This window comes from Cherax quadricarinatus, chromosome 16, assembly GCF_038502225.1.
Source record: "Cherax quadricarinatus isolate ZL_2023a chromosome 16, ASM3850222v1, whole genome shotgun sequence".
Lineage (NCBI taxonomy): Eukaryota > Metazoa > Arthropoda > Malacostraca > Decapoda > Parastacidae > Cherax > Cherax quadricarinatus.
The window spans coordinates 3,761,746-3,787,892 of NC_091307.1; the positions used below are offsets into that span (position 1 = coordinate 3,761,746).

At 42.9% G+C, this 26,147-nt stretch overlaps 1 protein-coding gene across 1 annotated transcript in view; it reads left to right on the forward strand.

Annotated features, from left to right (window-relative positions):
• The window catches only part of LOC128688793 (nephrin), a gene marked incomplete at its 3' end in the record, with an annotated part of 745,578 nt that overhangs the window by 524,810 nt on the left and 194,621 nt on the right, over positions 1-26,147 (forward strand). The window contains 1 exon segment of the mRNA XM_070085373.1: positions 2,559-2,711. Coding sequence (XP_069941474.1) covers positions 2,559-2,711 — 153 coding nt within the window.

The following is a 26,147-nucleotide window of genomic DNA, read 5'->3' on the forward strand; positions in this document are numbered from 1 at the left end:
TGTAGTGTCGATACTATAGATTAAGTGTCGGTTCTCTTGATCCATTGATGGTTCTCTTGAGCCAGTGACGGTTCTCTTGATTTAGTGGCTGTTCTTTTTATCTAGACAGGATCTAAATAATTTAAGTTGTATATATACAATTACACCTAAAATTCCACTGGTACGAAGTGGCAGTGTTCTATTGACATTTGAAAGGAGTGATCGGCTTGTGCTTCAAAGTAGAGAGTTTTGCTGGCATTTCAAAGCAGAGGTGTTCCACTGGTGCTTCGAAGTTGAGATGCGCCATCGGGGCTTCAAAGGAAAGATCTACTGGTGCTTCAAGGTAGAGGCGTTCAACCGGTTCTTTGAAGTAGAGGTGTTCCACTGGTTCTTTAAAGTAGAGGTTTTCCACCGGTGCTTTGGAGTAGAGGTTGTTCTGTTTGTGGTCTACTGGCACTTTGATTTTTTCGTGTATGTTTATTTTTCATCTAGTTTTTACGTGCAGAATTCAGCTGCAATTCATTTTTTTGTACTGTTGCAGTCGCTGCGTTGCTCAAAAAATATTCCATTCAATTTGTGTCTAACGGGCCAATAATTGCACTCGCCTTTAGTGCTGCCATCCTGCAAATATTGCGTGATGCAAATTTCAGTCAACTAACAAAATAACTTACTGATAATGATGAGAATTCCTTTGAAACATAATATACATTTTTTTTTAATCTTTTGACTCTCATAATTAGGTGTCTGCCGGCCCTCTTGCCTTCCTCTTCATAATCAACCTCCTCTTTCCCCATTTTGTTTTCGTTGTAATTCACCTCTCTTTCCCTTTTCTCCCTCTCCCTAATCCTGCACAAGGATGTGAAATTTTGTTGGTTCTCTTGCCATGTTAATATCCGGGAAAGGAAAGGGCGGATGCTTAGGTGAAGGTTGCTATTTTAAGCTTGCTACAACTGATGCTTCGTTGTGACTGAATGGGTCACATTAATGTTTTAGGGAAGTGGCGGGTTGGTGAAGCCAATAGATGAGCTCGATGTATACAGGTTTCGAGAGGAAATAAGTGTTTGGCTCTCCTTTTTATATAGTAATTGGCTTTCAGACTACTTATTCTCGACTGAGGATTGATCTTGCACACCTTTCCGATAGCAAGCTGTTTGCAGGCTCTGCCTGGAGTTTACCTGGAGTGTTCCTAGGGTCAAGGCCTCCGCGGCCCGGTCCGTGACCATGGTTTGCGGCCTGCAGCTGTCTGTGGAGCACATTGTAACTGCTTGACCATGCTTTGAGCCCCTTTTTTTAATTTCTGATGTGCTTTAGGGACTTAGGTAGGGACTTAGGAGAACCTCCAGGATATTGTTTTGCCATGTCAGTTTAACGGAATTTTTAACTGTTTGCAGGTTATTTTTATCATAGTTTGTTAATATATATTTGTGTTGCATGTTTTATTCATGCTTTTTATTTTAATTTTGTTTTCCCAAGAATGATCTACGAGATCGGACTCAATACATTTATTTAAAAGTAAAAATAACAGCAATAACTAAACAAGATCAAAAAAGCGTTGCCGAGAGCAGGAAATCATTGCGGTCAAGCTGGAATTGATTTACTTCGTCATTGTTCCTTAGAAAACTTGTGCCTTGGTTCATGACTTGGTTGACAGATCGATCTGATTTCTCTTGCATGCAGCTAGCATTCAAAGGCGGGAACCAGGAGCTGTGCATCTGCCTCTGTAAATAAAAGTAGGCGAATGCAACTAGATAACTACACAGAATCGTCTGTGTATACGAGTTTGAAGGCGTTAAATTCCTTCAAGGGCTCTTGATCAGAGTAATTAGTGCTTTTTACCTTCCTCGGCTCAAACTCGATTACCTTCCATGCTCTAGGCACTCTATGACTCTCACGGGCGGAGAACTTCACTATACATGTAAGTATACTAAATGCCTCGGATTCCTTCAGGGAGGTTCCTTGATGCTGGTGAAGGACTCTCCATCTAATGAATGAGATTTGTTTTCCAGTTTCTTTTGATCGAACCTGACTGCGTCTCATTCCCAGGCGCTATATGACCCCTTCGGCTTTTAGCGCTTCCCTAAATATGCTAACTACTACTACTACTACTAGAATTACTACTTCTAATGCAAGTACTACTGCTACTACAACTACAAGTACCACTGCTAAAACAAGTACTGTTGCTACTCCAAGAACTACCGCTATTACTACCACTACTATCACACCCACTAGTGCTTTTTACTATTACCACAACTATTTTTACTACATCTACTATTACAACTACTACTATTACTATAACTATTACTGCAACTATTGCTATTACTACAACTACTTCTGTTATTGCAACTACTGCTATTACTATACTATTACTATAATTACAGCTATTACTACAATTATTACAACTATTACTACAATTATTACAACTATTAATATTACTACTACTATTACTACAACTATTACTGCAACTACTACTACTCTCCCCACTACTATTGCTACAGCTAGTATTACTGCAACTATACTACTACGAATGCTATCACGACTGCTACTACTACGACTACTAATAATCTCGTGTTCTCCCACAGTGGCGCCGACCTCGGTGGAGCTCGTGGGCCGAAGAAAAGACGACGTCATCGAAGTGAGTGAAGGAGAGGAAGTCACCCTTGAGTGCAAGGTGGAAGACGCCAAGCCAGTCGCTGAAGTCAAGTGGTACAAGAATGACCAGGAGTTACACTTAGGTGAGTGGTGGTGTAGGTTCTCAGACACGAGATGTAGTGAGTGCTGGTAGTCATTCAGGTGGTGTAGATGAGTGCTGGTATTAAGAAAATGTAGGATGCCACACACGAGGTAGAGGTGAGTGATGGTTATCATTCAGGTGGTGTAGGTTGTCTGACAATGTGTAGGTGAGTGTTGGTGATGATTCAGACAGTGTAAGAGGCCAGAGACGAGGTGAAGTACAGGTGTAGGCGAGTGCTGGTGAAACAAACCATACCACGGGCGGGGATAAAACCCACGATCAGAGTGTCCTAAAACTCCAGACCGACACTGGTGACTATTTCGTTGGTGTTTACCTGGAGTTTACCTGGAGAGAGTTCCGGGGGTCAACGCCCCCGCGGCCCGGTCTGTGAATGCTGGTGATCATTTCGTTGGTGTAGGTGAGTGCTGGTGATCATTTCGCTGATGTAGGTGAGTGCTGGTGATCATTTCGTTGGTGTGACAGCTGGTGACCATTGCGTTGGTGTATGTGAGTGTTGGTGACCATTTCGTTGGTGTAGGTGAGCCCTGGGGACCGTTTCGTTGGTGTAGGTGAGTACAGCTAAGTTTACTAGCACTGTATGCCCCATATAGCTGTCTTGCGAATACAACAACAGGAGGATGTATTACTGTTTCTTCAAACTGAGCCAGATGTGTCTGGGTGAGTCAAGAGTTTATTTGGGTAGGCGAGACTCGTGTTATTAAGCGAGATAACTTATGTACGTGTAGTGTAACACAGGGAGGCGACTCAGTGGGATTACTGATGAGTCATATGCAATATTAATGTATTATATACCGACAAGACTACTAATAAGACAATATGCGATTTATGACATTTTATTGATTAGACGTTTCGTCCACCGGGGACTTCATCATTTCTCAAAAATTCGAAAACCGAATTCTCAAGATTATCAAGAATTGTTAGGCCCTGGTGGACGAAAAAATCTTTCCAATAAAATACCATAAGCTTCATATGGTATTTTATATAACGAAACTTGAAATGCTTTAGATGTCTCGGGTTCCCAGTACGTAAGTCATCGGGGTAATTTTCAAAGAGTCTTTTATTGCCAGCGATTTAATAGTCTTAATTTGTGGCCGTTTTATATGGCCTGATATGGTTGGGATACTTACAGGGCGGACCAAAAACTTCGGGACTTTTGGGCCCTTACAAGCGAGTATCGATATTCTCTAGAATATTTGTTCAACACGTCTACAGGAGAGGCAGATAAATTATATACCTCTTTAATACACTGAATGCAACATATTTTAACTTAGTGCACACGGTATTTTTCGTAGTGTATATTAAAACTTCTTTTTCTTGCTCTCATGTTTTTGGCACTCGTTATGTCAGGAACGGGCAGCTTTTTGGGTGGCCAGTCCCTGGCCAGCGAAATTGTGACCAGTTACAGGGTTTTTTATCCCTCTTAGCCCGCCATTAGAGCTGGCATCTCTATTCGCCACCTGGGTAACCTAGCTGTTGATGGTGTAAAACCTTTTTTTTTATTGTCAAGGTGCTAAGGGAGTTTATAGTACTGAGGACGTTTCGCTCAACGCAGAGCAGAGAGTTGCCATACCATACATGTCGGCACCATTTGCCGGTTCAACCAGTCCAAAGCACTCTGTACATGCTTCAACTTCCTTCATTCAAGGTGAGTCTGCTTGATATCTCGCCTGATCAGATTCATTTAAAAAAATGTTGTGGATCATTTTTTTCTTAAAGTAGACAATATCACAACTTGGAAAGGTAAATTTGGTGATGAGGTTTTTCCGGAATTACCAACAGATTCCTTGCTGTCATCCAGAGGAACCTTGGTAAGTTCATCACGTTCCTTAACAGCTAGACCACGGTGCCTATTATGGTCTGTGCGAGGTTAAAACCAACAGCCTGGTTGATCAAGCAGTAGTGTCAGCGGTAGCAGAGTCATTACGGTGTCATCAGAATCTGTACTAGCTCTTGCTGTCAACAGCATAAACAAAAGCATCTCAGTATGAAATCAGCAGACAGCGAGAAAATTCTTATTCGACGAAGTGTCGGTACTAACAACTGTAGCCTCCGTAGTAGTAGCAGCGATAACTACCAGTAGTAGCAGCAGTAGTAATAGTATTATTAAAAGCAGCAGCAGTAATAAAGTAGTAGCAGTATAACTAGCAATTGTAACTGGATCATCATCATCATGCCCTCCCCCCCCCCCCCACACACCTTGCTGCTGTTTTCCGCAACAGAAGTTCCAACCTCCTCCCAAACAACCTTCCTAACTCAACATCACCGTTACAGCATTACACGGTACATAGTTAACTCGCTGGCCGTAAAAGGAGAAGCATAATTACCTTCTTGCAGGGGTCATGTGTCGGTGGGACTGGCACACTCGCGTGACTCCCCAAACTGGCTACTGTGAAACCTTTCGGACCTGTAACCCTTTATTAAAGCATCGCATTGGATCTGAAACACTTTGGCAAGGGTCAGCCATTTGAAAAACACTCGTTGGCTCTGAATTCCTTTGACAAGGCGTTCCTTGAACCTGAAACCCTTTAACAAGGTATCCCTTGACCCTGAATTCCTCTGGCAAAGCACCTCATGAGTGACATTCTTGGCTTGATACTCTGGGTATTACACCGTCTCATTATGATTCAACCCTGGGTTTTGTTTCACCAGAACTATCCCCAGCATTTACAAATGCAGTAATTCAGCACCAGGGCAATATAATCTCCACCATTAGCCACAAAAACTATGTAAACAATACTACCCATATCCTTACAATTAAAATGCTAGATTTCGTTAAAAGAAACACAGTACTTCACACACGTCCTCAAAAACGATGCTACACTTAACCTTAAACTCTGTATGCATGCCATTATACACAATACTACCCATGTCCTTAGAAACACAATACTACACTTTTTCATGCACAATACTACACATGACTTCATACAAAATATTACACATGCCTTCATATACAATGCTACACCTGCCTTCATACACAATATTACTAAAAATGCTTTCGAGAAGCACACTATTACATTTCACCTGTTCTTCACTTTCTGTCGCTTCTCACCCCTCTTCATAGTTTTTTTTTCCACTTTACAGTACTCTATTCTTCTCCCACTTTCTCGACTCTTCAGACCGGAATATCGCTAAATTGGCTAACACCCTTTTTTCTTTTTCAAGACTATCGATATCGCGGATCAGGAGAATGTACAGAAAATCTATCAAAGCCCGAATAAATTCAGTCAAGAACTCTTAATTATTGGAAACACCAGAATTACCTCTTACCTTTGAAGAGTTTCGAGAGTTTCACTACTCTCGGAGCCCGGCCATGGAAGTAGTGATAAAGATTTTTCTTTGTCATACATCTGAAGAATTCTCTTGATCTAGTGACGGTTCTCTTGATCTAGTGACGGTTCTCTTGATCTAGTGACGGTTCTCTTGATCTAGTGGCGGTTCTCTTATCTAGAGAGGATCGAAATAATTTAGGTTGTGTAGATAAAACCAATCTCTACTCTCGCAACCCGGGAGTAGAGACTGGTCCCAAATCTGTATACTGAAATCACTCCCTCCGAAAGCAAGAGGCTGTGCAGACGATACAAAATACTCCAAATGAAAAGGGGATGGATGCAGTGAGTACACATACTGAGATAACTCATTTCTACTTTTGTTTACCTTTGATGAGTTTCAAGAGTTTTTCTGCTCCCGGAGCCCGGTAATGGGCAAGGCTCATCTGGTGCTTGCCTGCTCAACCAGGCTATTGCTCCTGGTGGCCCTGTGACCCACATATCCACCACCACAGGCCTTTCAACACCATCTCTTCATACATAAGAGGAATTATTCAGAGACAACTAGCTGCCATCAAGAAGGATTTGATACAATCCTCCAGTCATTTGCTGAGCAGACCGTCAACCGGAAGGCCTGGTCGGGACCGGGTCATTATGGCCTGGTCTGGAGCGGGTCACTATGGTCTGGTCTGGACTAGGCTGCTATGGCATAGTCTGGACCGGGTCGCTGAGGCCTGTGACGCTCGGAATTGTAAACTGTTACCTTCAAGTAAATGGCTCTCGCTACACACACACACACACACACACACACACACACACACACACACACACACACACACACACACACACACACACACACACACACACACACACACACACTACTACTACATCCCTTTTATTCCCTCCCGTCAAGGGGAGTGACTTTATTCCAGAAACAGAAGTGCCCTATGCTTCTTCGGATCAAACTTGATCACCTTCTGTTCCCATGATCCTGATGGGTTTAGCACTTCCAAACGAAAGCACACAGGGTCTGCTTCTCAGCGAAGACACAGCAGGCAGCTACTACATGAGCACTCAGGCAGTTGCTGTGTGTGCACATGCAAGCAGTTGCTGTGTGTGCACTCACAGACAGGTGCTGTGTATACAAGCTGGTGTGCACATGCTAGAGCTGTGAACGAAACTGAACACTTTTATTGGATATCATGGTAAGGTAAGTCATGGCCGACTCCAAAGAGCGTTCTCCATATGAAAACAATTTTGAAAACACACACGCACATATACGTGTTTGAATTTGATTTCCTGGGCGTAATCAAAAGGCCTCTGGCGTACTCGCGCGCGCGCGCGCGTATTCACCCGGTTGTACTCACCTAGTTGTGGTAGCAAGGGTCGAGTCACAGCTCCAGCCCCCCTCCCCCCTCCCCCGCCTCTTCACTGGCCGCTACTCGGTCGTTCTTCTTAAAGATGTGTATGAATCCTGCCTCCACTACATCACTACCCAGACTTTTCCACTTCCTGACAACTCTGTGACTTAAGAAATACTTCCTATCATCCCTGTGGTTCATCTGAGTCTTCAGCTTCCAAGAATGACCCCTTGTTGCTGTGTCCTATCTTTGGAGCATCCTGTCTCTGTCCATCTTGTCAATTCCTCTCAGTAATTTATACGTCGTTATCATGTCCACCATATCCCTTCTTTCCTCCAGTGTCGTCAGTTTGAGTTCCTTTTAGCTCCGGGACTAATCTTTTTGTAAACTTTTGCACTTTTTCTGATTTCTTGACGTGCTTAACGAGGTGTGGGTGCTGTACTGGCGCTGCATACTCTAATATAGGCCTGACCTACACGGCGTACATTGTGTGTGTGTGTGTGTGTGTACTCACCTAATTGTACTCACCTAATTGTGGTTGCAGGGGTCGAGACTCAGCTCCTGGCCCCGCCTCTTCACTGATCGCTACTGGATCCTCTCTCTCTCTCTGCTTCCTGAGCTTTGTCATACCTCTTCTTAAAACTATGTATGGTTCCTGCCTCCACTACTTCACTTGCTAGGCTATTCCACTTGCTATTTCATTTGCTGTGTGTGTGTGTGTGTGTGTGTGTGTGTGTGTGTGTGTGTGTGTACACAACCTTTCACTGGTGAAGGGAAGGTGAAAGATAGTTTATTGAAAAACGCTTAGGGATTATCTTCTCCCCACTAATTTCCTTCACCCTCCTTCCCCATCATCTTCCTTCCACATCACCTTCCTTCCCCACCACCTTCCTTCCCCACCATCTTCCTTCCCCACCACTTTTCTTCCCCACCACCTTCCTTCCCCACCACTGTTCTTCCCCACCACCTTCCTCCCCCACCACTTTCCTTCCCCATCACCTTCCTCATTCCTCCTTTCTTCATTGTATAATTTTTATACCCTCATTCCATTTCTGTTGTTTTTTTACCCTTTTCTTCCCTCATCCCAGTACTCTTGATTCCCCTGCCTCTCCTCTCTCTTTACGTCACCTCTTCATTTATCCCCATCTCCCTGTTTCTTCCCCTTTCTGTCTGATCCTGTCCGTCTCTCTGTTTCTGTCTGTCTTTGTCTCTCTGTCTCTGTCTGTCTCGAACTATTACCTACATCAGCTCATTTGAAAGTATTTTTATAGTTGAGAAATATACAAACATGGAACAGAATGAAAAGTTGGATCAATTTCATTTGATCAACTTTATGGATGTTATGTTGCATGAACAGTGTAGATCAGTTGATGAACGAGACGCCGTTCTTCTCTGTATTGGACTGAGGAAGCCACTGGCTGGCGAAATGTTTCCTCAGTAAATATACCCAAGTGTTTCATAAGTGTCTCATTTTTCTGTATATGAACATGTTCGAGATTAGTCATTCCAGAAAATGATGATTTCAGATGAAGTGATGTTCTTGAGAAGGGTACAGTCAGAGTGTAGTTGCTCTCTCTCTCTCTCTCTCTCTCTCTCTCTCTCTCTCTCTCTCTCTCTCTCTCTCTCTCTCTCTCTCTCTCTCTCTCTCTCTCTCTCTCTCCCCTCCCTCCCTCTCTCCCTCTCTCCCTCTCTCTCTCTCTCCCTCCCTCTCTCTCTCTCTCTCTCTCCTTTACCCTTTTCAGTATAAGAGATACGAGGAAATTTGCTCCACCATTTTCTATAAGCAAAAAGTGTTTTCTTTCTTTGGCTAATTCAGTAGTTAGTTCCCCATCTTTCTTCCCTAAGAACAATGATTCCAGTTTTTCCTCTGCAGTTTTCCCTGGCGTCTCCATCAGTTCCTTTTCAAATATCGCCTTTATGATCTCACATTTCAGATTCATAAAGCCGAGTTTCCCACATTTATACGCACTAAAACCGTCTTCGTGAAGGGATCAATCAAGCTTTATTAACTTTGACTCTCCGAACGCTAAGTTCCTGACAATAAATCTTATATATTAAATTCTACGTGATTCGTTAAACGCGGGCAACGTTACATGTGTACGTTGTGTGCGCGCGCTCACCGAATTGTGCTCATCGAGCAGTGTTTTAGGAGGTCGAGTCTTAGCTCTTGGCCTCGTTTTTTTCAGCTACAATCGCCTGCATTATTAGTTCCTGATCTCATAGGCCATATTATTCCTTCTCTTAAAGCTGTGCATTAAGTTTGCCTCTTGTACCTACTCAACTAATTCTTGTTGATTTACCATCCTGAGACTGAAAAAATATTTCCTTACATCCCTGTAGCTCATCTCTGCTCACACCTTCCATTTATGTCCCCTCGCATTAAAAAAAAAGCCACTATCACTTCTGTAAAATTCTCTGAGTATCTTGAATGTCGCAAACATGTTTCCCCTTGACATTCTCTTTTCTAAAGGCTGTCAGCTTCAATTCCATTATGCTGTCCTAATGATTCAATCATCTCAGCCTCAGGACTAGTCTTGCTGCAGAAATTACAAGTTCGATCAGATGAGCCTGGCCCATGGCCGGGCTCCGAGAGTAGTGAAATTCTCGAAACTCTTCCAAGGTATTGACCAGGTGTAAGCTTCCTGGTGGTACTGCGTAATTCAGGATACGTCAGGTAAAGAATCATAAAAAAAATTAGATTTTTATGGAGCATTTCTAATTGTTTACATTGGATATGCTGGAGATGTTATGGGATTGACGTACGTCACCGGCGATACGTTGGGTGAGATGCTCACTCAGGAAACTTTATACCTGAAAACCTGAGAGATATTTGTCATTTCTCGCATATTGAGTTGCTTTCCGTCTCTGGTCTTCTCTCCCTCTACTCAATTTTTATAACCTTTCTACATGTTGGGTTGAACTTCAGTAACCACTTGCTTGATTGCTCTTACACTTGTCTCAGTCTTTCTGTATGTACGTGTTGTGTTATATATATATATATATATATATATATATATATATATATATATATATATATATATATATATATATATATATATATATATATATATATATAATGTATGATTTTTCTCTTCAATTTTTTTTTTATTTTCACTCGTGCTTTTTCCTTTCCCTCCCCTGTTCTTCTCGTTTCCCTGTCCTCCTCCTCCTCCTCCCTCTCCTCTCCTTCCTCCTCCTCCCTCTCCTCTCCTTCCTCCTCCTCCTCCCTCTCCTCTCCTTCCTCCGGTGCCTATTGCTTCCTCTTCTTTTCCTCATCCCTTGCCCTTTTCCATACCTATTCACTGACAAATCCTTCTCCACAATACTACTTCTCATGGCTACTCTCCCTCAGTACGTCAACCACATTTTGCATTCTAAATCCCAAGCTGGATTATTTCCCGCTCGAGGGGCCTTCTGGCAATGAGTTCCTGAGACTTCAGTCAATAGAAGCTCCAAGGATTATATTGTACCTCATTTCTGCTTTAATCTCCTCTGAGATGCGCAGCGTAAAGGGGCGGGGTGATTGTGGACGGATGTGTTATTGCAAAGGGATGTGTGATTGCAGATGGATGTGATTTCGGACGGATGAGTTATTGTGGACAGCTATGTGATTGTGGACAGCGAGGTGATTATGGACAACAGCGTGATTGAGTAAACCGAGATGATATTGAACGGGCTGCGTGATTGTGAACATCACACGTCATAAAAATCTTTGAAAGGGTACTGACCGTTCACTTAATGTTTTTTACAGAAAAGAATGATCTACGCAACCCAAGGTAACACGGATTTACAGCAAAAGGATCACGTTTGCCCCACCTACTAAATGACTGACAAAATTCCGAAGGCTTTGGAAGAAAACCAAAACACACGTTTGTTCAACACTGGCATTTGATATATGTGCCCATAAAATGAGGTATATTGGTATTGCAGAAAAAGTAGGGATATGAATATTCAAATGTCTAGCAAACAGAACACAGAATGGCATAAACACTGCAAAGTTGGGTTAGGTTAGGTCAGGTCTACGCAAAGGAAAATGTTGAGTTTCCCAAGGAAGGTACTGTCTTAACTCATTTATGGCTTCTCATCCTCATTTCAGACGTATTGTAATAAGAATACGCGCCACAGCTTCGTACTATCCTTTGCGAACGATACAAAAATAAGTTTGAGAGTCGCCTCAGTAGAAGATAGAGGAAAAAATTATAGTCGGATGTTAATAAAATTTCCCAGTAGATGAATGAAAATAAAATGATCTGAAACGGTGAAAAATGTTTTTCAGTTGCTTTTGAACCGGAATATTTAAGAACACAAAGCTCAGGGTTGTAAGACCCTTGTGGGTCATGCAACGTTCTGCATTCTGTGCTCAAAACGAGCACAGAATATAGAATGCAGGCAGAATATCTTGTAGAACGTAAGATGTACGTAAAATACACAGGAATAATGTCTAATGATCTGTCATTTGGTTAACATAAGAAAGTAAATGCAACAAATGCCAGAAAAATAATAGGGTTTACATGGGGTGATTGTGAACGTTGGGGTGATTGTGAACGTTGGGGTGATTGTGAACGTTGAGGTGATTGTGAACGTTGGGGTGATTGTGAACGTTGGGGTGATTGTGAACGTTGAGGTGATTGTGAACGTTGAGGTGATTGTGAACGTTGGGGTGATTGTGAACGTTGGGGTGATTGTGAACGTTGGGGTGATTGTGAACGTTGAGGTGATTGAAAACGATGGCTTCTTTATTTACTCGGGTGAGTGTGTGTGAACACACATTTGTTGCATTTGCACAATGGTTGAAGAATGTACTCAGTAGCCGTTGCCTTATTTTTTCTCGACAATAATAATTATTTCTCAATACTCACTGTATCTCTAATTGTTTTTTTTTCCCTAAAAAAAAAATCCCCTGAATGGTTTCGTATTTTCCCATAAAATAATTTTCATCTACATAATTGAGTTTTTTTTTTTTGAAAAAAAAAAAAATCCTCGAATTATGTGAATTTTTGTAAAAGAAACATGAATTTCCAGCAATTCATTTGCTGGAAAGGCATCAAATTTATATGTTTCTTTTAAAAGGTTTCTAGGATTTTATTCACATGAAATAATTTTCCTCAAACAATATTTTGTTGCCTCTCAAAAACTCATAAAAGTGAATTTTATTTTCAAAACTGTGATAAAAGATGCATGAGAGGGTGACGAAAGCGAGACTAGTGTGATAGTTGTTGTTGTCAGTAGAGTGGCAGAGACAGTTGTTGTTGTCAGCAGAGTAGCAGAGACAGTTGTTGTTGTCAGTAGAGTAGCATAGACAGTTGTTGTTGTCAGTAGAGTAGCAGAGACAGTTGTTGTTGTCAGCAGAGTAGCAGAGACAGTTGTTGTTGTCAGTAGAGTAGCAGAGACAGTTGTTGTCAGTAGAGTAGCATAGACAGTTGTTGTTGTCAGTAGAGTAGCAGAGACAGTTGTTGTCAGTAGAGTAGCAGAGACAGTTGTTGTGGTTAGTAGAGTAGCAGAGACAGTTGTTGTCAGTAGAGTAGCAGAGACAGTTGTTGTCAGTAGAGTAGCAGAGACAGTTGTTGTCAGTAGAGTAGCAGAGACAGTTGTTGTTGTCAGTAGAGTAGCAGAGACAGTTGTTGTCAGTAGAGTAGCAGAGACAGTTGTTGTCAGTAGAGTAGCAGAGACAGTTGTTGTCAGTAGAGTAGCAGAGACAGTTGTTGTCAGTAGAGTAGCAGAGACAGTTGTTGTCAGTAGAGTAGCAGAGACAGTTGTCAGTAGAGTAGCAGAGACAGTTGTTGTTGTCAGTAGAGTAGCAGAGACAGTTGTTGTTGTCAGTAGAGTAGCAGAGACAGTTGTTGTTGTCAGTAGAGTAGCAGAGACAGTTGTTGTTGTCAGTAGAGTAGCAGAGACAGTTGTTGTTGTCAGTAGAGTAGCAGAGACAGTTGTTGTGGTTAGTAGAGTAGCAGAGACAGTTGCTGTTGTCAGTAGAGTAGCAAAGACAGTTGTTGTTGTCAGTAGAGTAGCAGAGACAGTTGTTGTTGTCAGTAGAGTAGCAAAGACAGTTGTTGTTGTCAGCAGAGTAGCAGAGACAGTTGTTGTTGTCAGTAGAGTAGCAAAGACAGTTGTTGTTGTCAGTAGAGTAGCAGAGACAGTTGTTGTTGTCAGTAGAGTAGCAGAGACAGTTGTTGTTGTCAGTAGAGTAGCAAAGACAGTTGTTGTTGTCAGCAGAGTAGCAGAGACAGTTGCTGTTGTCAGTAGAGTAGCAAAGACAGTTGTTGTTGTCAGCAGAGTAGCAGAGACAGTTGTTGTTGTCAGTAGAGTAGCAAAGACAGTTGTTGTTGTCATTAGAGCAGCAGAGACAGTTGTTGTTGTCAGTAGAGTAGCAGAGACAGTTGTTATCGTCAGTAGAGTAGCAGAGACAGTTGTTGTGGTTAGTAGAGTAGCAGAGACAGTTGTTGTGGTTAGTAGAGTAGCAGAGACAGTTGTTGTGGTTAGTAGAGTAGCAGAGACAGTTGTTATCGTCAGTAGAGTAGCAGAGACAGTTGTTATCGTCAGTAGAGTAGCAGAGACAGTTGTTGTGGTTAGCAGAGTAGCAGAGACAGTTGTTGTGGTTAGTAGAGTAGCAGAGACAGTTGTTATCGTCAGTAGAGTAGCAGAGACAGTTGTTATCGTCAGTAGAGTAGCAGAGACAGTTGTTATCGTCAGTAGAGTAGCAGAGATAGTTGTTGTGGTCAGTAGAGTAGCAGAGACAGTTGTTGTTGTCAGTAGAGTAGCAGAGACAGCTTTTGTGGTTAGTAGAGTGGTAGAGACAGTTGTTGTCAGTAGAGTAGCAGAGACAGTTGTTGTGGTTAGTAGAGTAGAAGAGACAGTTGTTGTTGTCAGTAGAGTATCAGAGACAGTTGTTGTTGTCAGTAGAGTAGCAGAGACAGCTTTTGTGGTTAGTAGAGTGGTAGAGACAGTTGTTGTCAGTAGAGTAGCAGAGACAGTTGTTATCGTCAGTAGAGTAGCAGAGACAGTTGTTGTCAGAAGAGTAGCAGAGACAGTTGTCGTTGTCAGTAGAGTAGCAGAGACAGTTGTTGTCAGAAGAGTAGCAGAGACAGTTGTTGTGGTTAGTAGAGTAGCAGAGACAGTTGTTGTCAGTAGAGTAGCAGAGACAGTTGTTGTCAGTAGAGTGGCAGAGACAGTTGTTGTCAGTAGAGTGGCAGAGACAGTTGTTGTCAGTAGAATAGCAGAGACAGTTGTTGTCAGTAGAGTGGCAGAGACAGTTGTTGTCAGTAGAGTGGCAGAGACAGTTGTTATCAGTAGAATAGCAGAGACAGTTGTTGTTGTCAGTAGAGTAGCAGAGACAGTTGTTGTTGGTAGAACAGGAGAGAGTGTTGTTGTCAGCAGAGTAGCAGAGACAGTTGTTGTTGTCAGAAGAGTAGCAGACACAGTTGTTGTTGTTAGTAGAGTAACAGACACAGTTGTTGTTGTCAGTAGAGTGGCAGAGACAGTTGTTATCAGTAGAGTAGCAGAGACAGTTGTTGTCAGTAGAGTAGCAGAGACAGTTGTTGTCAGTAGAGTAGCAGAGACAGTTGGTGTTGTCAGTTGAGTAGCAGAGACAGTTGTTGTTGTCAGTAGAGTAGCAGAGACAGTTGTTGTTGTCAGTATAATAGCAGAGACAGTTGTTGTTGTTAGTAGAGCACGAGAGATAGTTGTTGTTGTCGGTAGAGTAGCAGAGACAGTTGTCGTTTTCGGTAGAGCAGGAGAGACAGTTGTTGTCAGTACAGTAGCAGAGACAGTTGTTGTTGTCAGTAGAGTAGCAGAGACAGTTGTTGTCAGTAGAGTATCAGAGGCAGTTGTTGTTGTCAGTACAGTAGCAGAGACAGTTGTTGTTGTCAGTAGAGTAGCAGAGACAGTTGTTGTCAGTAGAGTATCAGAGGCAGTTGTTGTTGTCAGTACAGTAGCAGAGACAGTTGTTGTTGTCAGTAGACAAGGAGAGACAGTTGTTGTCGGTAGAGCAGGAGAGACAGTTGTTGTCAATAGAGTAGCAGAGGCAGTTCATGCTGTCACTAGAGACAGTTGTCGTCAACAAAATAGCAGATACAGTTGATATGGTGGTTAAAGTGTACAGAGACTGTCATATAGTTTATCTGTATTAAACGCAAATTAATAGCTGTGTGGAATGACGTACTTTAACCCCTCTTGAGTATAGTTCTACTCCATGTAGGGCTACTACCTACCTAGCCATCCCGGCCCCAGTTTTCTGTCACTTTTTTGCAGACAGTAATCCAGTCTCCTCTTGAAAACTTTCCATATATTTTTTCCATGCAGTATTTCTTATATCTTGCTGGCAGAAGGTTGACGAGGCTGTGGACAGGATATCATACTGCAGGTGAATGGGAGCATGCCTCATTACCCTTAGTAGAGTTAATTAGCAGATTTGATTAGGTGCTCCACTTAGGAAACACCACTTAGATTTCCGCCTCTGAACACACTTAAGTTATTAAGGGGTGTGAAGAAGCCTTCTTGCCCCCCTTAGAGTGTGTTGAGTACGTGTGAGTGCGTACGTGTTCGTGTGTGAAAGGAAACTTAATTCTTTACAGGACAGTTTCTCTCTCTCTCTCTCTCTCTCTCTCTCTCTCTCTCTCTCTCTCTCTCTCTCTCTCTCTCTCTCTCCCTCTCTCTCTCCCTCTCTCTCCCTCTCTCTCTCTTTTATAGTTTGAGATTCCTTGCTCGTTTTCCACCAAATATTTCAGTAACTGTGGTAGCACAGGCCGGAAACGACTTTAATATTTTGAAATAACAGCTGAACTTGACGTTATTGCAGCGAAATGGCCGGAATTCTGCCTTAATGAGAATTAGGTACGAAAATCTCACAAGCATCGAGGAGCATTCCATTTGTAAACAAAGCCAGAAGCTTAACCAAGTTTGGCAGAGTACTCAAGATATTGCATAATAAAAAATTTTTTTCTCTCTCTCTCTCTCTCTCTCTCTCTCTCTCTCTCTCTCTCTCTCTCTCTCTCTCTCTCTCTCTCTCTCTCTCTCTCTCTCTCTCTCTCTCTCTCTCTCTCGTATCTCAAGATGGGCTTCGTCTTTCGTAATTTACTGTTCTTTTTTGTTATATACTCATATCTTTCATGACACCTTGTGTTGTACTCGGTACATTTATTTCGTCTTGTTTTTTTAATTTTCAGTTTGCGTACATACTTTCATAAATATTGTCTCTGGCAATGTTGAACACTTATGCTAATGTTAGTCGAGTAAGATGAGATATGTTGGGAATTCTTTTAAATTTTCCCGTTTCCTCTCCTACAGTTAATGTTGGTTACTATGCTCCTCCGACTGTAACATTTATATACTTACCACTGTGTGTATATATATATTTGCCTAAACTTATTTCTTGTGAAAAAATGTTCAGTTCGGGACATTTATTAAAGGACACGTTTCGCCACGAGTGGCTGCTTCAGTCCTAGCGTTTCGCTACAAGGGGCGATAAGTTTTCTGTGATAAATGTCCTGAAGTGTACATAAGTTGTCTTTTTCCACGTCTTGTGGGTATCGCCATACCATTTACTTATTTGTACGCCTATGAATATTTAATATTTGTCTTTATAATCTTTGTAAACAGTACATAATACTGCGAGCAGTTTGCCTCCCTTTTCTTGTATTCGAGTGAAAAGAGATGCATTTCAGATCCTATGAATATAAAATTTAATCACACTCCATGCTGAGCCGGAAAATATTGTTTCTGAAATGGTTGTGGTAATATGTATGAGGTGTGGCCAGGACTGTGTGCGTGTGCGTGCGTGTGAGCTCGCGAGCTCAAATTCTCTTCTCATAGCTCGATCCTCTCAGCTCTGGGACCAGCCGTGTTGCAAGACTCTGAACCTTCTCGAGTTTCTGTTCGTCTCTGGTGTGTATGTGCTGGGGTGCGGGGGCGGGGCGAGGAAGAGGTATGGAAGACTCGGCAAGTTTGATGAGTGAAAAAATCTCTCTTGCAGGAAGACTGAGCTCATTGTATAGGGTCATTCAAGTGTCATGTACAACATCATTCTTTAAACATTATTACTGAGTATTGTATATAATTGTATTAAAATATGGCCAGTAGCTGGACATAAACGTTGGTGTGTGAGATTGTCTATCTGGGGTAAGTCGCCTTAGTGTTGTATGTAATTTCCTGCAAATACATATTTTAATAGCAATATGTAACAGTTTCTTTGAGAGATAGACATAAACAGGTTTAATACCAAAGATTAATAGCCATTTGCCAGAATCGAGGCAAATTTTCCCCTCCCTCCTTGAAAGATGATGTGCCCCAGTTGCTTAGATGTGGAAATAATGAAGAACTCTAGAGGGACACTGTATATAAAGCACAAGAGAAGAGGAGCATCAAATAGAATAAAAGGAAGATACGAAATATCTGGGTGTAATGTCAGTGGATCTTTCTTTCAAAGAACACAATAAGGTAATGTGCGTGTAATGTGTTCTTTCATGGTAATATATACGTGGAAATTACTTGAGAACCTTGTCCCAAATCTGCACACTGCCATAACAAAATACAGGCACGAGAGACATGGGAGAATGTGTAAAATAAACCTTTGAAGTGCAGGGGCGCCGTGGGCATAGTAAGAGAACATTGTATCAAGATATGCTGAATCCAGTGTAGAAATCTTCTTGAGGATTCTAGACAATTTCTTCAAAGTGCCGGATGAACAAGCTATGGCGGATGTGGACCAGCGGCCCGACAGCAGCAACAGCCAAGTTAACCAAGCATTCACCAGACAAGCCTGGCCCAGGACCGGGCTGCGAGAATAAAAGAACTCTTGAAACCCACCAAAAGCATATCAAAGGTAATGACTCATATTGAGTGTATAAGAGTCCAGAGGCAGCTGTGAACGGCAGTTTACTTCTCAGTAAACGCAGCGCCTTATGTGCGTTTTTCTGCTCTTTGACATCGAAGGCAATAATTGTGTATGGGTTTATCGTGAAAGTTATCAGAGCCAGAATAGAAACTTCATTTATTTAAGATGCTGGATAGGGGATGCACAATAAATTAGCCGCTTCGGCGGCAAAATCTAATCTGAAATCTGGAGACAGTCTCCTACTAGCCAGAACGTAAGAAAAAGCATATAAATGAGGGAAATATTCATGTATTTCCTGTCACTATATTTCATATAATGTGACATTTCACGTTATATTTTCCATATTTCACATATTTCATATATTCACACAGTTCACATACTTTGACATTTCATAATTCATTTTTTTCAATATATCTCATGTAAGTCGTTTGATATTTTAGTATAATATTTCCTGAATTATTTAATATAACCACAGAAGGTATAAGAAAATAATGAAACTCGAATTGCAAAGCAAATATTTTTTTCTAGATAAATAATTCAGAGATGCAAATAAACTAATTATAATCAAGAACAGTGATCGCAAGACTATAATCAAGAACACAGTGATTGTTATGTTATAATTGAGGGGATTGCAAGGTTAACTGAGCTCCGTTGCTATAACTGTGAGAGCACTATGATTGCAACACTGCATATGACAGCACCATGAGTGCAAGGCTATATAACTTGAGCGCTATAATTGTGCCCTGTAATTGCAAGCACTATTATGGACTAGTAACCTAGACACGAGCGGTATTAAATTATAAAAAAGCATGACTCGTAAGGATTTAGCGCTTAGTTTTTAATTAACTATAATTACTTCTACTACTAATATTTTTTTAATTAAAGTGAGTTACTTTTGCGAATGCCTTACATTAAACTAGAAAGTTAGGCGAGTACAGTTAGTATGTCAGTGACGCTATTAGTGGACGGAGGATCGAGCCTTCACCACTTCTTGTGCTGAATGGCCAATGGGGGGTTTCCGCGCTTTGCATAAGGCACAGATCTAATAAACGTCACAAATCCAGTGTCAAACAGGAGTGCCAAAAAACACCGCGTGTAAAACGTTTGAAGAGAGACTGAGGTCTGGTCTGGGATCGGGGCGCGGGGGGGGGGGTGCTGAACCCCCGAAATCGTCTGCGGGAAACCTTCGTGTCTCACAGGTGTCTGCAGCAGTTCGCAAGACTTCCCAAATTATCCTCGTTAGGAAATCGCTAAACACATAGGGGTTATGTAGTGTTTGAGAAATGGGAGGCAATCAGGTTTGATCCGAGGAAAAGGAGGGCAGTATGATTTGCTCTCCAAAAACCCAGCTAGGAGACTTGAAAAACTTTTTCCAGTAGTCCACTTCAAGGATGCATTTGAGGGGATCTTGATCCAAGGAACTGGAGTTACCTTTCCCTCCATTCCCTGGGCGCTATGTAACCCCTACGGCTTTAGTGCTAACTAATGATAGTTTTATAAGGTGCATCCTTATTTACACCTGGAAAATCCTGGAAAGAGTGGTTCCAAACCTTCCGAAATCACTCCATGTAGATACAAGAGACTTGGCAGACAGTGCAGACTTCCGACAATAAAAAGCAGGGGCGAGATGAGTACACTAAGAGGGAGCTCGACGAGTGTCAGAGGCCCCCGACTTTTCAGCACACTCATCTCGGGCGTTTGGGGAATTAATAATAAACTTATGGCTGTCTTCAAAAAGGGGACTTGACCCGTTCCTCAAATCAGTTACTGACGAGCAGGACTGTGGCTTGTAAGTTGAACTGCTTACAGCTAGCAGTAACAGCCTGGTTGATGAGGCCTTGATCCACCGGGAGGCTAGGTCTGGGACCCGGCCGCGAGGGCGTTCTCCCTGAAAGCTTCCTTCAGACATCCTTCAGGTAAGGGTGATACGACTAAATGCAGCGAATATGCCAGCTTGTGAAACAGGGAAGATGCAAACGGCAACTGCCGGGTTGATCAGGTTATTCTGCCCAGGAGCTTGATCGCAAATTGGGTTATGAGGTCAGGAGGCGCCCCGCGGCACTGACGCTGTGTATATGGCACTCTGTAACATGACAATAGTACTCGACTCTTGAGAAAGATTGCCTCTGCCTCCGAAATTCATGGTGAATTTGTCAACTTTATGGATGTATGTACGTACGTGTGTATGTGTCTGTATATATATATATATATATATATATATATATATATATATATATATATATATATATATATATATATATATATATATATATATATATATATTGTGTGTGTAATTATGCTGGTATGAAATAAAACTAGTGTTTTTACGCCTTTACCAAAATATAGAATAATTTATTTACTCATAAATGTTTCAAAACAAAACATTTCAATAAAGAATTTAAAATGTGTACGCGTCAGTTAACTTGGAATTGCCGAATAAAACACCTGAACAGATCGGATTTTCAGCAGATATTTTCCTAATTTCTCCATACCCCGCTTGGGTGACCCTCCCGCGGGCTGTATTTCATAGCTTTGTTTACCAGGGAAAATTAGATTTGTATTACGGCGTCGCTATGCATACATAACACAGGGAGCGGCGGATCTGGCGACCGGCTTCAGGGGCTCCAGGTATTCTCAGAGCTGCTTCCAGATTTCCAGAGAGAATGTTTTACAGAGGCGGACAACTGGAGATTTAAGTTTTGCCAGACATATAGATTGTATGTATAGTCGACAAGTGCATGTGAAGATTTTTTTTTAAATTTAAATATGTGTGTGTGTGTGTGTGTGTGTGTGTGTGTGTGTGTGTGTGTGTGTGTGTGTGTGTGTGTGTGTGTGTGTGTGTGTGTGTGAGAGAGAGAGAGAGAGAGAGAGAGAGAGAGAGGAGGGGGAGAACTCGCGGCCTAAAGTTCATCACAGCAGCTGCTCAGTGAGAGCTTTGCAGACTCGTCAACAGACCAGCTCCTCCCGGTGATCACAAGCAATCTCGCTGACAGACCGATCGTGGTCAAAATCACCCAATGCTTAGTAATAAGCTTGGCCCATGGCCGGGCTTCGGGAGTAGGAAAAAAAACTCGGCAGTCATCAGAGGTATATGAGAGGAAATGCCTCAGGAGAGGACAAACCTTGTCTTCTAACCGTGATGGTACTTCATTCCGATTTTTTTTCGCCTGTCTCTAATTCCTCCATGTTCACTCGACTCGACCCTCAGGCCATTCTGATTGGTGTAGCTCATCATCTAGCCACTCCCATACTCGCCAAACACAGGTGCCTTTGCGGCAGGGCGTCAGCTAATCAATTTGTCATACGTCAGAAGGAAAGCATACCAGACACGAAGAAATCAGTGACATCGATTGAAGTCAGAAACATCCAGATGAAGTAACTATGCCACCCGGGAAAGACGGTAAGCAAACTGCAAGGGGGCTACACCTGTGTGTCTTCAATGGCTGACACCTACCTACAATACTCTGAAGCTGAAGGGATGTGGTGCCCTTTGTTCCACAGCTGTTTCGACCCCTAGATGAGCTGGACTCCGCTGCTATTTCTACACTGGAATGCACTCGGTTCCATTCCCTCCAGCTGTTTTTTCACTCTAACTGGTTCCATCTGGCAAAGTATAGAAGGCTTGATGAGACGGGACAAGCCAGAATATTCATCGATTTCAACTCCTCATTACAATAAATCAAGCAGAAGCGCTGGAATAATGCTGACCGGGGAAAGGAAGCTGATTTTCATCTATCCATCAATTTCATCCCTTAGTGTGACTCCTACATATAATTTCATTTATTTATTTTTTGTCTGTGTGTAATGACATCCTCATAAATTCCATTTTCCTCTGTGTGTCTGGGATAGGCCATCCTGAGAGACGATAATTTCCGGATATTAGTAACGCCAACTCTGTAATAGGTTCATAAATCTGATTTCCTCCGAGTATATGGGATAGGTCACCCTGAGAGACGGCAATTCCCACAGTAATAGTAACTTCAGGTCTACTGGAACACAACCTGAAGCTGCAATAGCTGCTGAACTTATAGTGGAATGCTTGACGATATCATCATGGCCCTAATGAAGTCTCGCAGCTCAGGCTGACAGAACTCGTTACCTGATGTGTGAAACCCATCGTGTGTGATGGAATATGACAGGGGAAACACGGCTGGCTTTTGTTTCCACTGTGTAACTGTTATAGAGAATAATTAGCCCACACTACATTTTAATGCAAAACCAGAACATTCTCTCCTTATGACTCGCCCAGTAGCAGATGATCGGATTTCAGGTAACTCGTTCTCTTTAAGTCGATAATCACACAAAATTCAAGATCACATGAAAAATCATCAAGGTATCATTTAATGAGTTGAATTCGCAAGAATCAAGATCGTATTAATCACCTAGATCACCTTACTCATGCCACGTATATCAAGATCACAGATTTGAGCAAAACGTCCTCCCGACCGCCTCTTCTTCATTTTCCTCTTACTGCTTTTTATTTTCCTCCTGTCTTCTCTTCCTCCTCTCCCACCTCTCTCTCGTCTTCTTCATCTAATCCTCTTCCTCTTTTTTTATTTACCCATGCATTTCTAATCTTGTTTCCTTGTTCCATCTCAGGATGATTCAAGGTTTTATCCTACCCATCTTTTGTCCAGGTCGTGGTTCCACTGCCTTCACATTCATTCACTACTTTCACCTTCCTTCACGCTCTCCAGCTTCCTTTACTCGCTTTCACTTCCTTTACCTAGTTCGTCACACTCCTTCATATTTCACGTCTTTCAGTTCCTTCACCTTCATGTTCCTACAAGTCTTTCACCTTCCTTCACGCCCTGTACCATTTTTTTTTCATTATCATTAACATATCACACGTTGTTCATCGCTTCTCTCTCTCTCTCTCTCTCTCTCTCTCTCTCCCTATCAGCAATCGTTTTTTTTCTTCTCCCATTCCCATTACTTTCTATTTCCACCCCAACCCACTGTGTACCTATCATATAGAACAGGGAAGCATCACATTGTTAATGCATTTAATTTTGCCACAATAAAAAGAACCTACGCCATTTCCCCTCTCTTCAGTCTCCCCACTCTCATTATACATCCATCACCCCCACACTCTCATTATACATCCATCACCCCCACACTCTCATTATACATCCATCACCCCCACACTCTCATTATACATCCATCACCCCCACACTCTCATTATGCATCCATCACCCCCACACTCTCATTATACATCCATCACCCCTACACTCTCATTATACATCCAACACCCCCACACACTCATTATACATCCATCACCCCCACACTCTCATACATCCATCACCCCCACACTCTCATTATACATCCATCACCCCCACACTCTCATTATACATCCATCACCCCCACACTCTCATACATCCATCACCCCCACACTCTCATTATACATCCATCACCCCCATACTATTATTATTCATCCATCACCCCCCACACACTCATTATACATCCATCACCCCCCACACTCTCATTATACATCCATCACCCCCACACTCTCATTATACATCCATCACCCCACACTCTCATACATCCATCACCCCCACACTCATTATACATCCATCACCCCCACACTCTCATTATACATCCATCACCCCTACACTCTCATTATACATCCAACACCCCCCACACTCTCATACATCCATCACCCCCACACTCTCATTATACATCCATCACCCCCACACTCTCATACATCCATCACCCCCACACTCTCATTATACATCCATCACCCCCACACTCTCATTATACATCCATCACCCCCCACACTCTCATTAAGCATCCATCACCCCCACACTCATACATCCATCACCCACACACTCTCATACATCCATCACCCCCACACTCTCATTATACATCCATCACCCCCCACACTCATACATCCATCACCCCCACACTCTCATTATACATCCATCACCCCCAACACTCTCATTATACATCCATCACCCCCACACACTCATTATACATCCATCACCCCCACACTCTCATTATACATCCATCACCCCCACACTCTCATTATACGTCCATCACCCCCACACTCTCATTATACATCCATCACCCTCCACAATCTCATACATCCATCATCCCCACACTCATTATACATCCATCACCCCCCACACTCGCATTATACATCCATCACCCCCCACACACTCATATATCCATCACCCCCACACTCTCATTATACATCCATCACCCCCCACACTCATACATCGATCACCCCCACACTCTCATTATACATCCATCACCCCCCACTCTCATTATACATCCATCACCCCCCACACTCATACATCCATCACTCCCACACTCTCATTATACATACATCATCTTCCACACTCTCATACATCCATCGCCCCGCACTCTCATTATACATCCATCACCCCCACACTCTCATTATACATCCATCACCCCCACACTCTCCTTATACATCCATCACCCCCACACTCATACATCCATCACCCTCACACTCTCATTATACATCCACCACCCCCATACTCTCATTATACATCCATCACCCCCATACTCTCATTATGCATCCATCACCCCCACACTCTCATACATCCTTCACCCCCCACACTCTCATTATACATCCATCACCCCCCACACTCTTATACATCCACCCCCACACTCTCATTATACATCCATCACCCCCACACTCTCATACATCCATCACCCCCCACACTCTCATTATACATCCATCACCCCCACACTCTCATTATACATCCATCACCCCCCCACACTCTCATTATTCATCCATCACCCCCACACTCTCATACATCCATCACCCCCACATTCTCATACATCCATCACCCCCCACACTCTCATTATACATCCATCACCCCCCACACTCTTATACATCCATCACCCCCCACACTCTCATTATACATCCTTCACCCCCACTCTCATTATACATCCATCACCCCCACACTCTATACATCCATCACCCCCACACTCTCACACATCCATCACCCACCACACTCTCATTATACATCCATCACCCTCCACACTCTCATTATACATCCATCACCCTCCACACTCTCATTATACATCCATCACCCTCCACACTCTCATTATACATCCATCACCCTCCACACTCTCATTATACATCCATCACCCCCGACACTCTCATTATACATCCATCACCCCCGACACTCTCATTATACATCCATCACCCCCACACTCTCCACATCCATCACCCCCACTCTCGCCACATCTATCACATCCCCCATAATCTCTCCACATCCATCACCTCCGCATATTCTCCACATCCATCACCCCCACACACTCCACATCCATTACTCCAACACTCCACACCCCTAACCCCCCCACACACTCCACATCCATCATTCCCGCCCCATATCCATCACATCCTCCCACACTCCACAGCCATCACTTCCACACTCCACATCCATCACCCCCACTCTCTCCACATCCATCACCACTCTCTCCACATCCATCACCACTCTCTCCACATCCATCACCACACTCTCCACATTCATCACCTCTACACTCTCTCCACATCCATGACCCCCACATTCTCCATATCGGTCACCTCCACATTCCACATCCACCATATCCCCATACTATCTCCATATCTATCACCCCCCACACTCCACATCCATTACCCCTACACTCTCTCCACATCCATCACCCCCATACTCTCTCTACATCCATCACATCCTAACCACAATCTCCGCATCCATCACCCCCACACTCTCCGTATCCATATCCATCACCCTCACACTCTCCATATCCATCACCCTCACACTCTCCATCACTCTCACACTCTCCATATCCATCACCCCCACAATCATCACATCCATCACCCCAACACTCCACATCCATCACCACCACCACCACCACTTTCCCCACACCCTCCTCACTTCCCAGCACTGAAAGTGTTACCGCCAGAGTTGAGAGAACTCATGACATTACCCGACATTAGCGTTATGCTG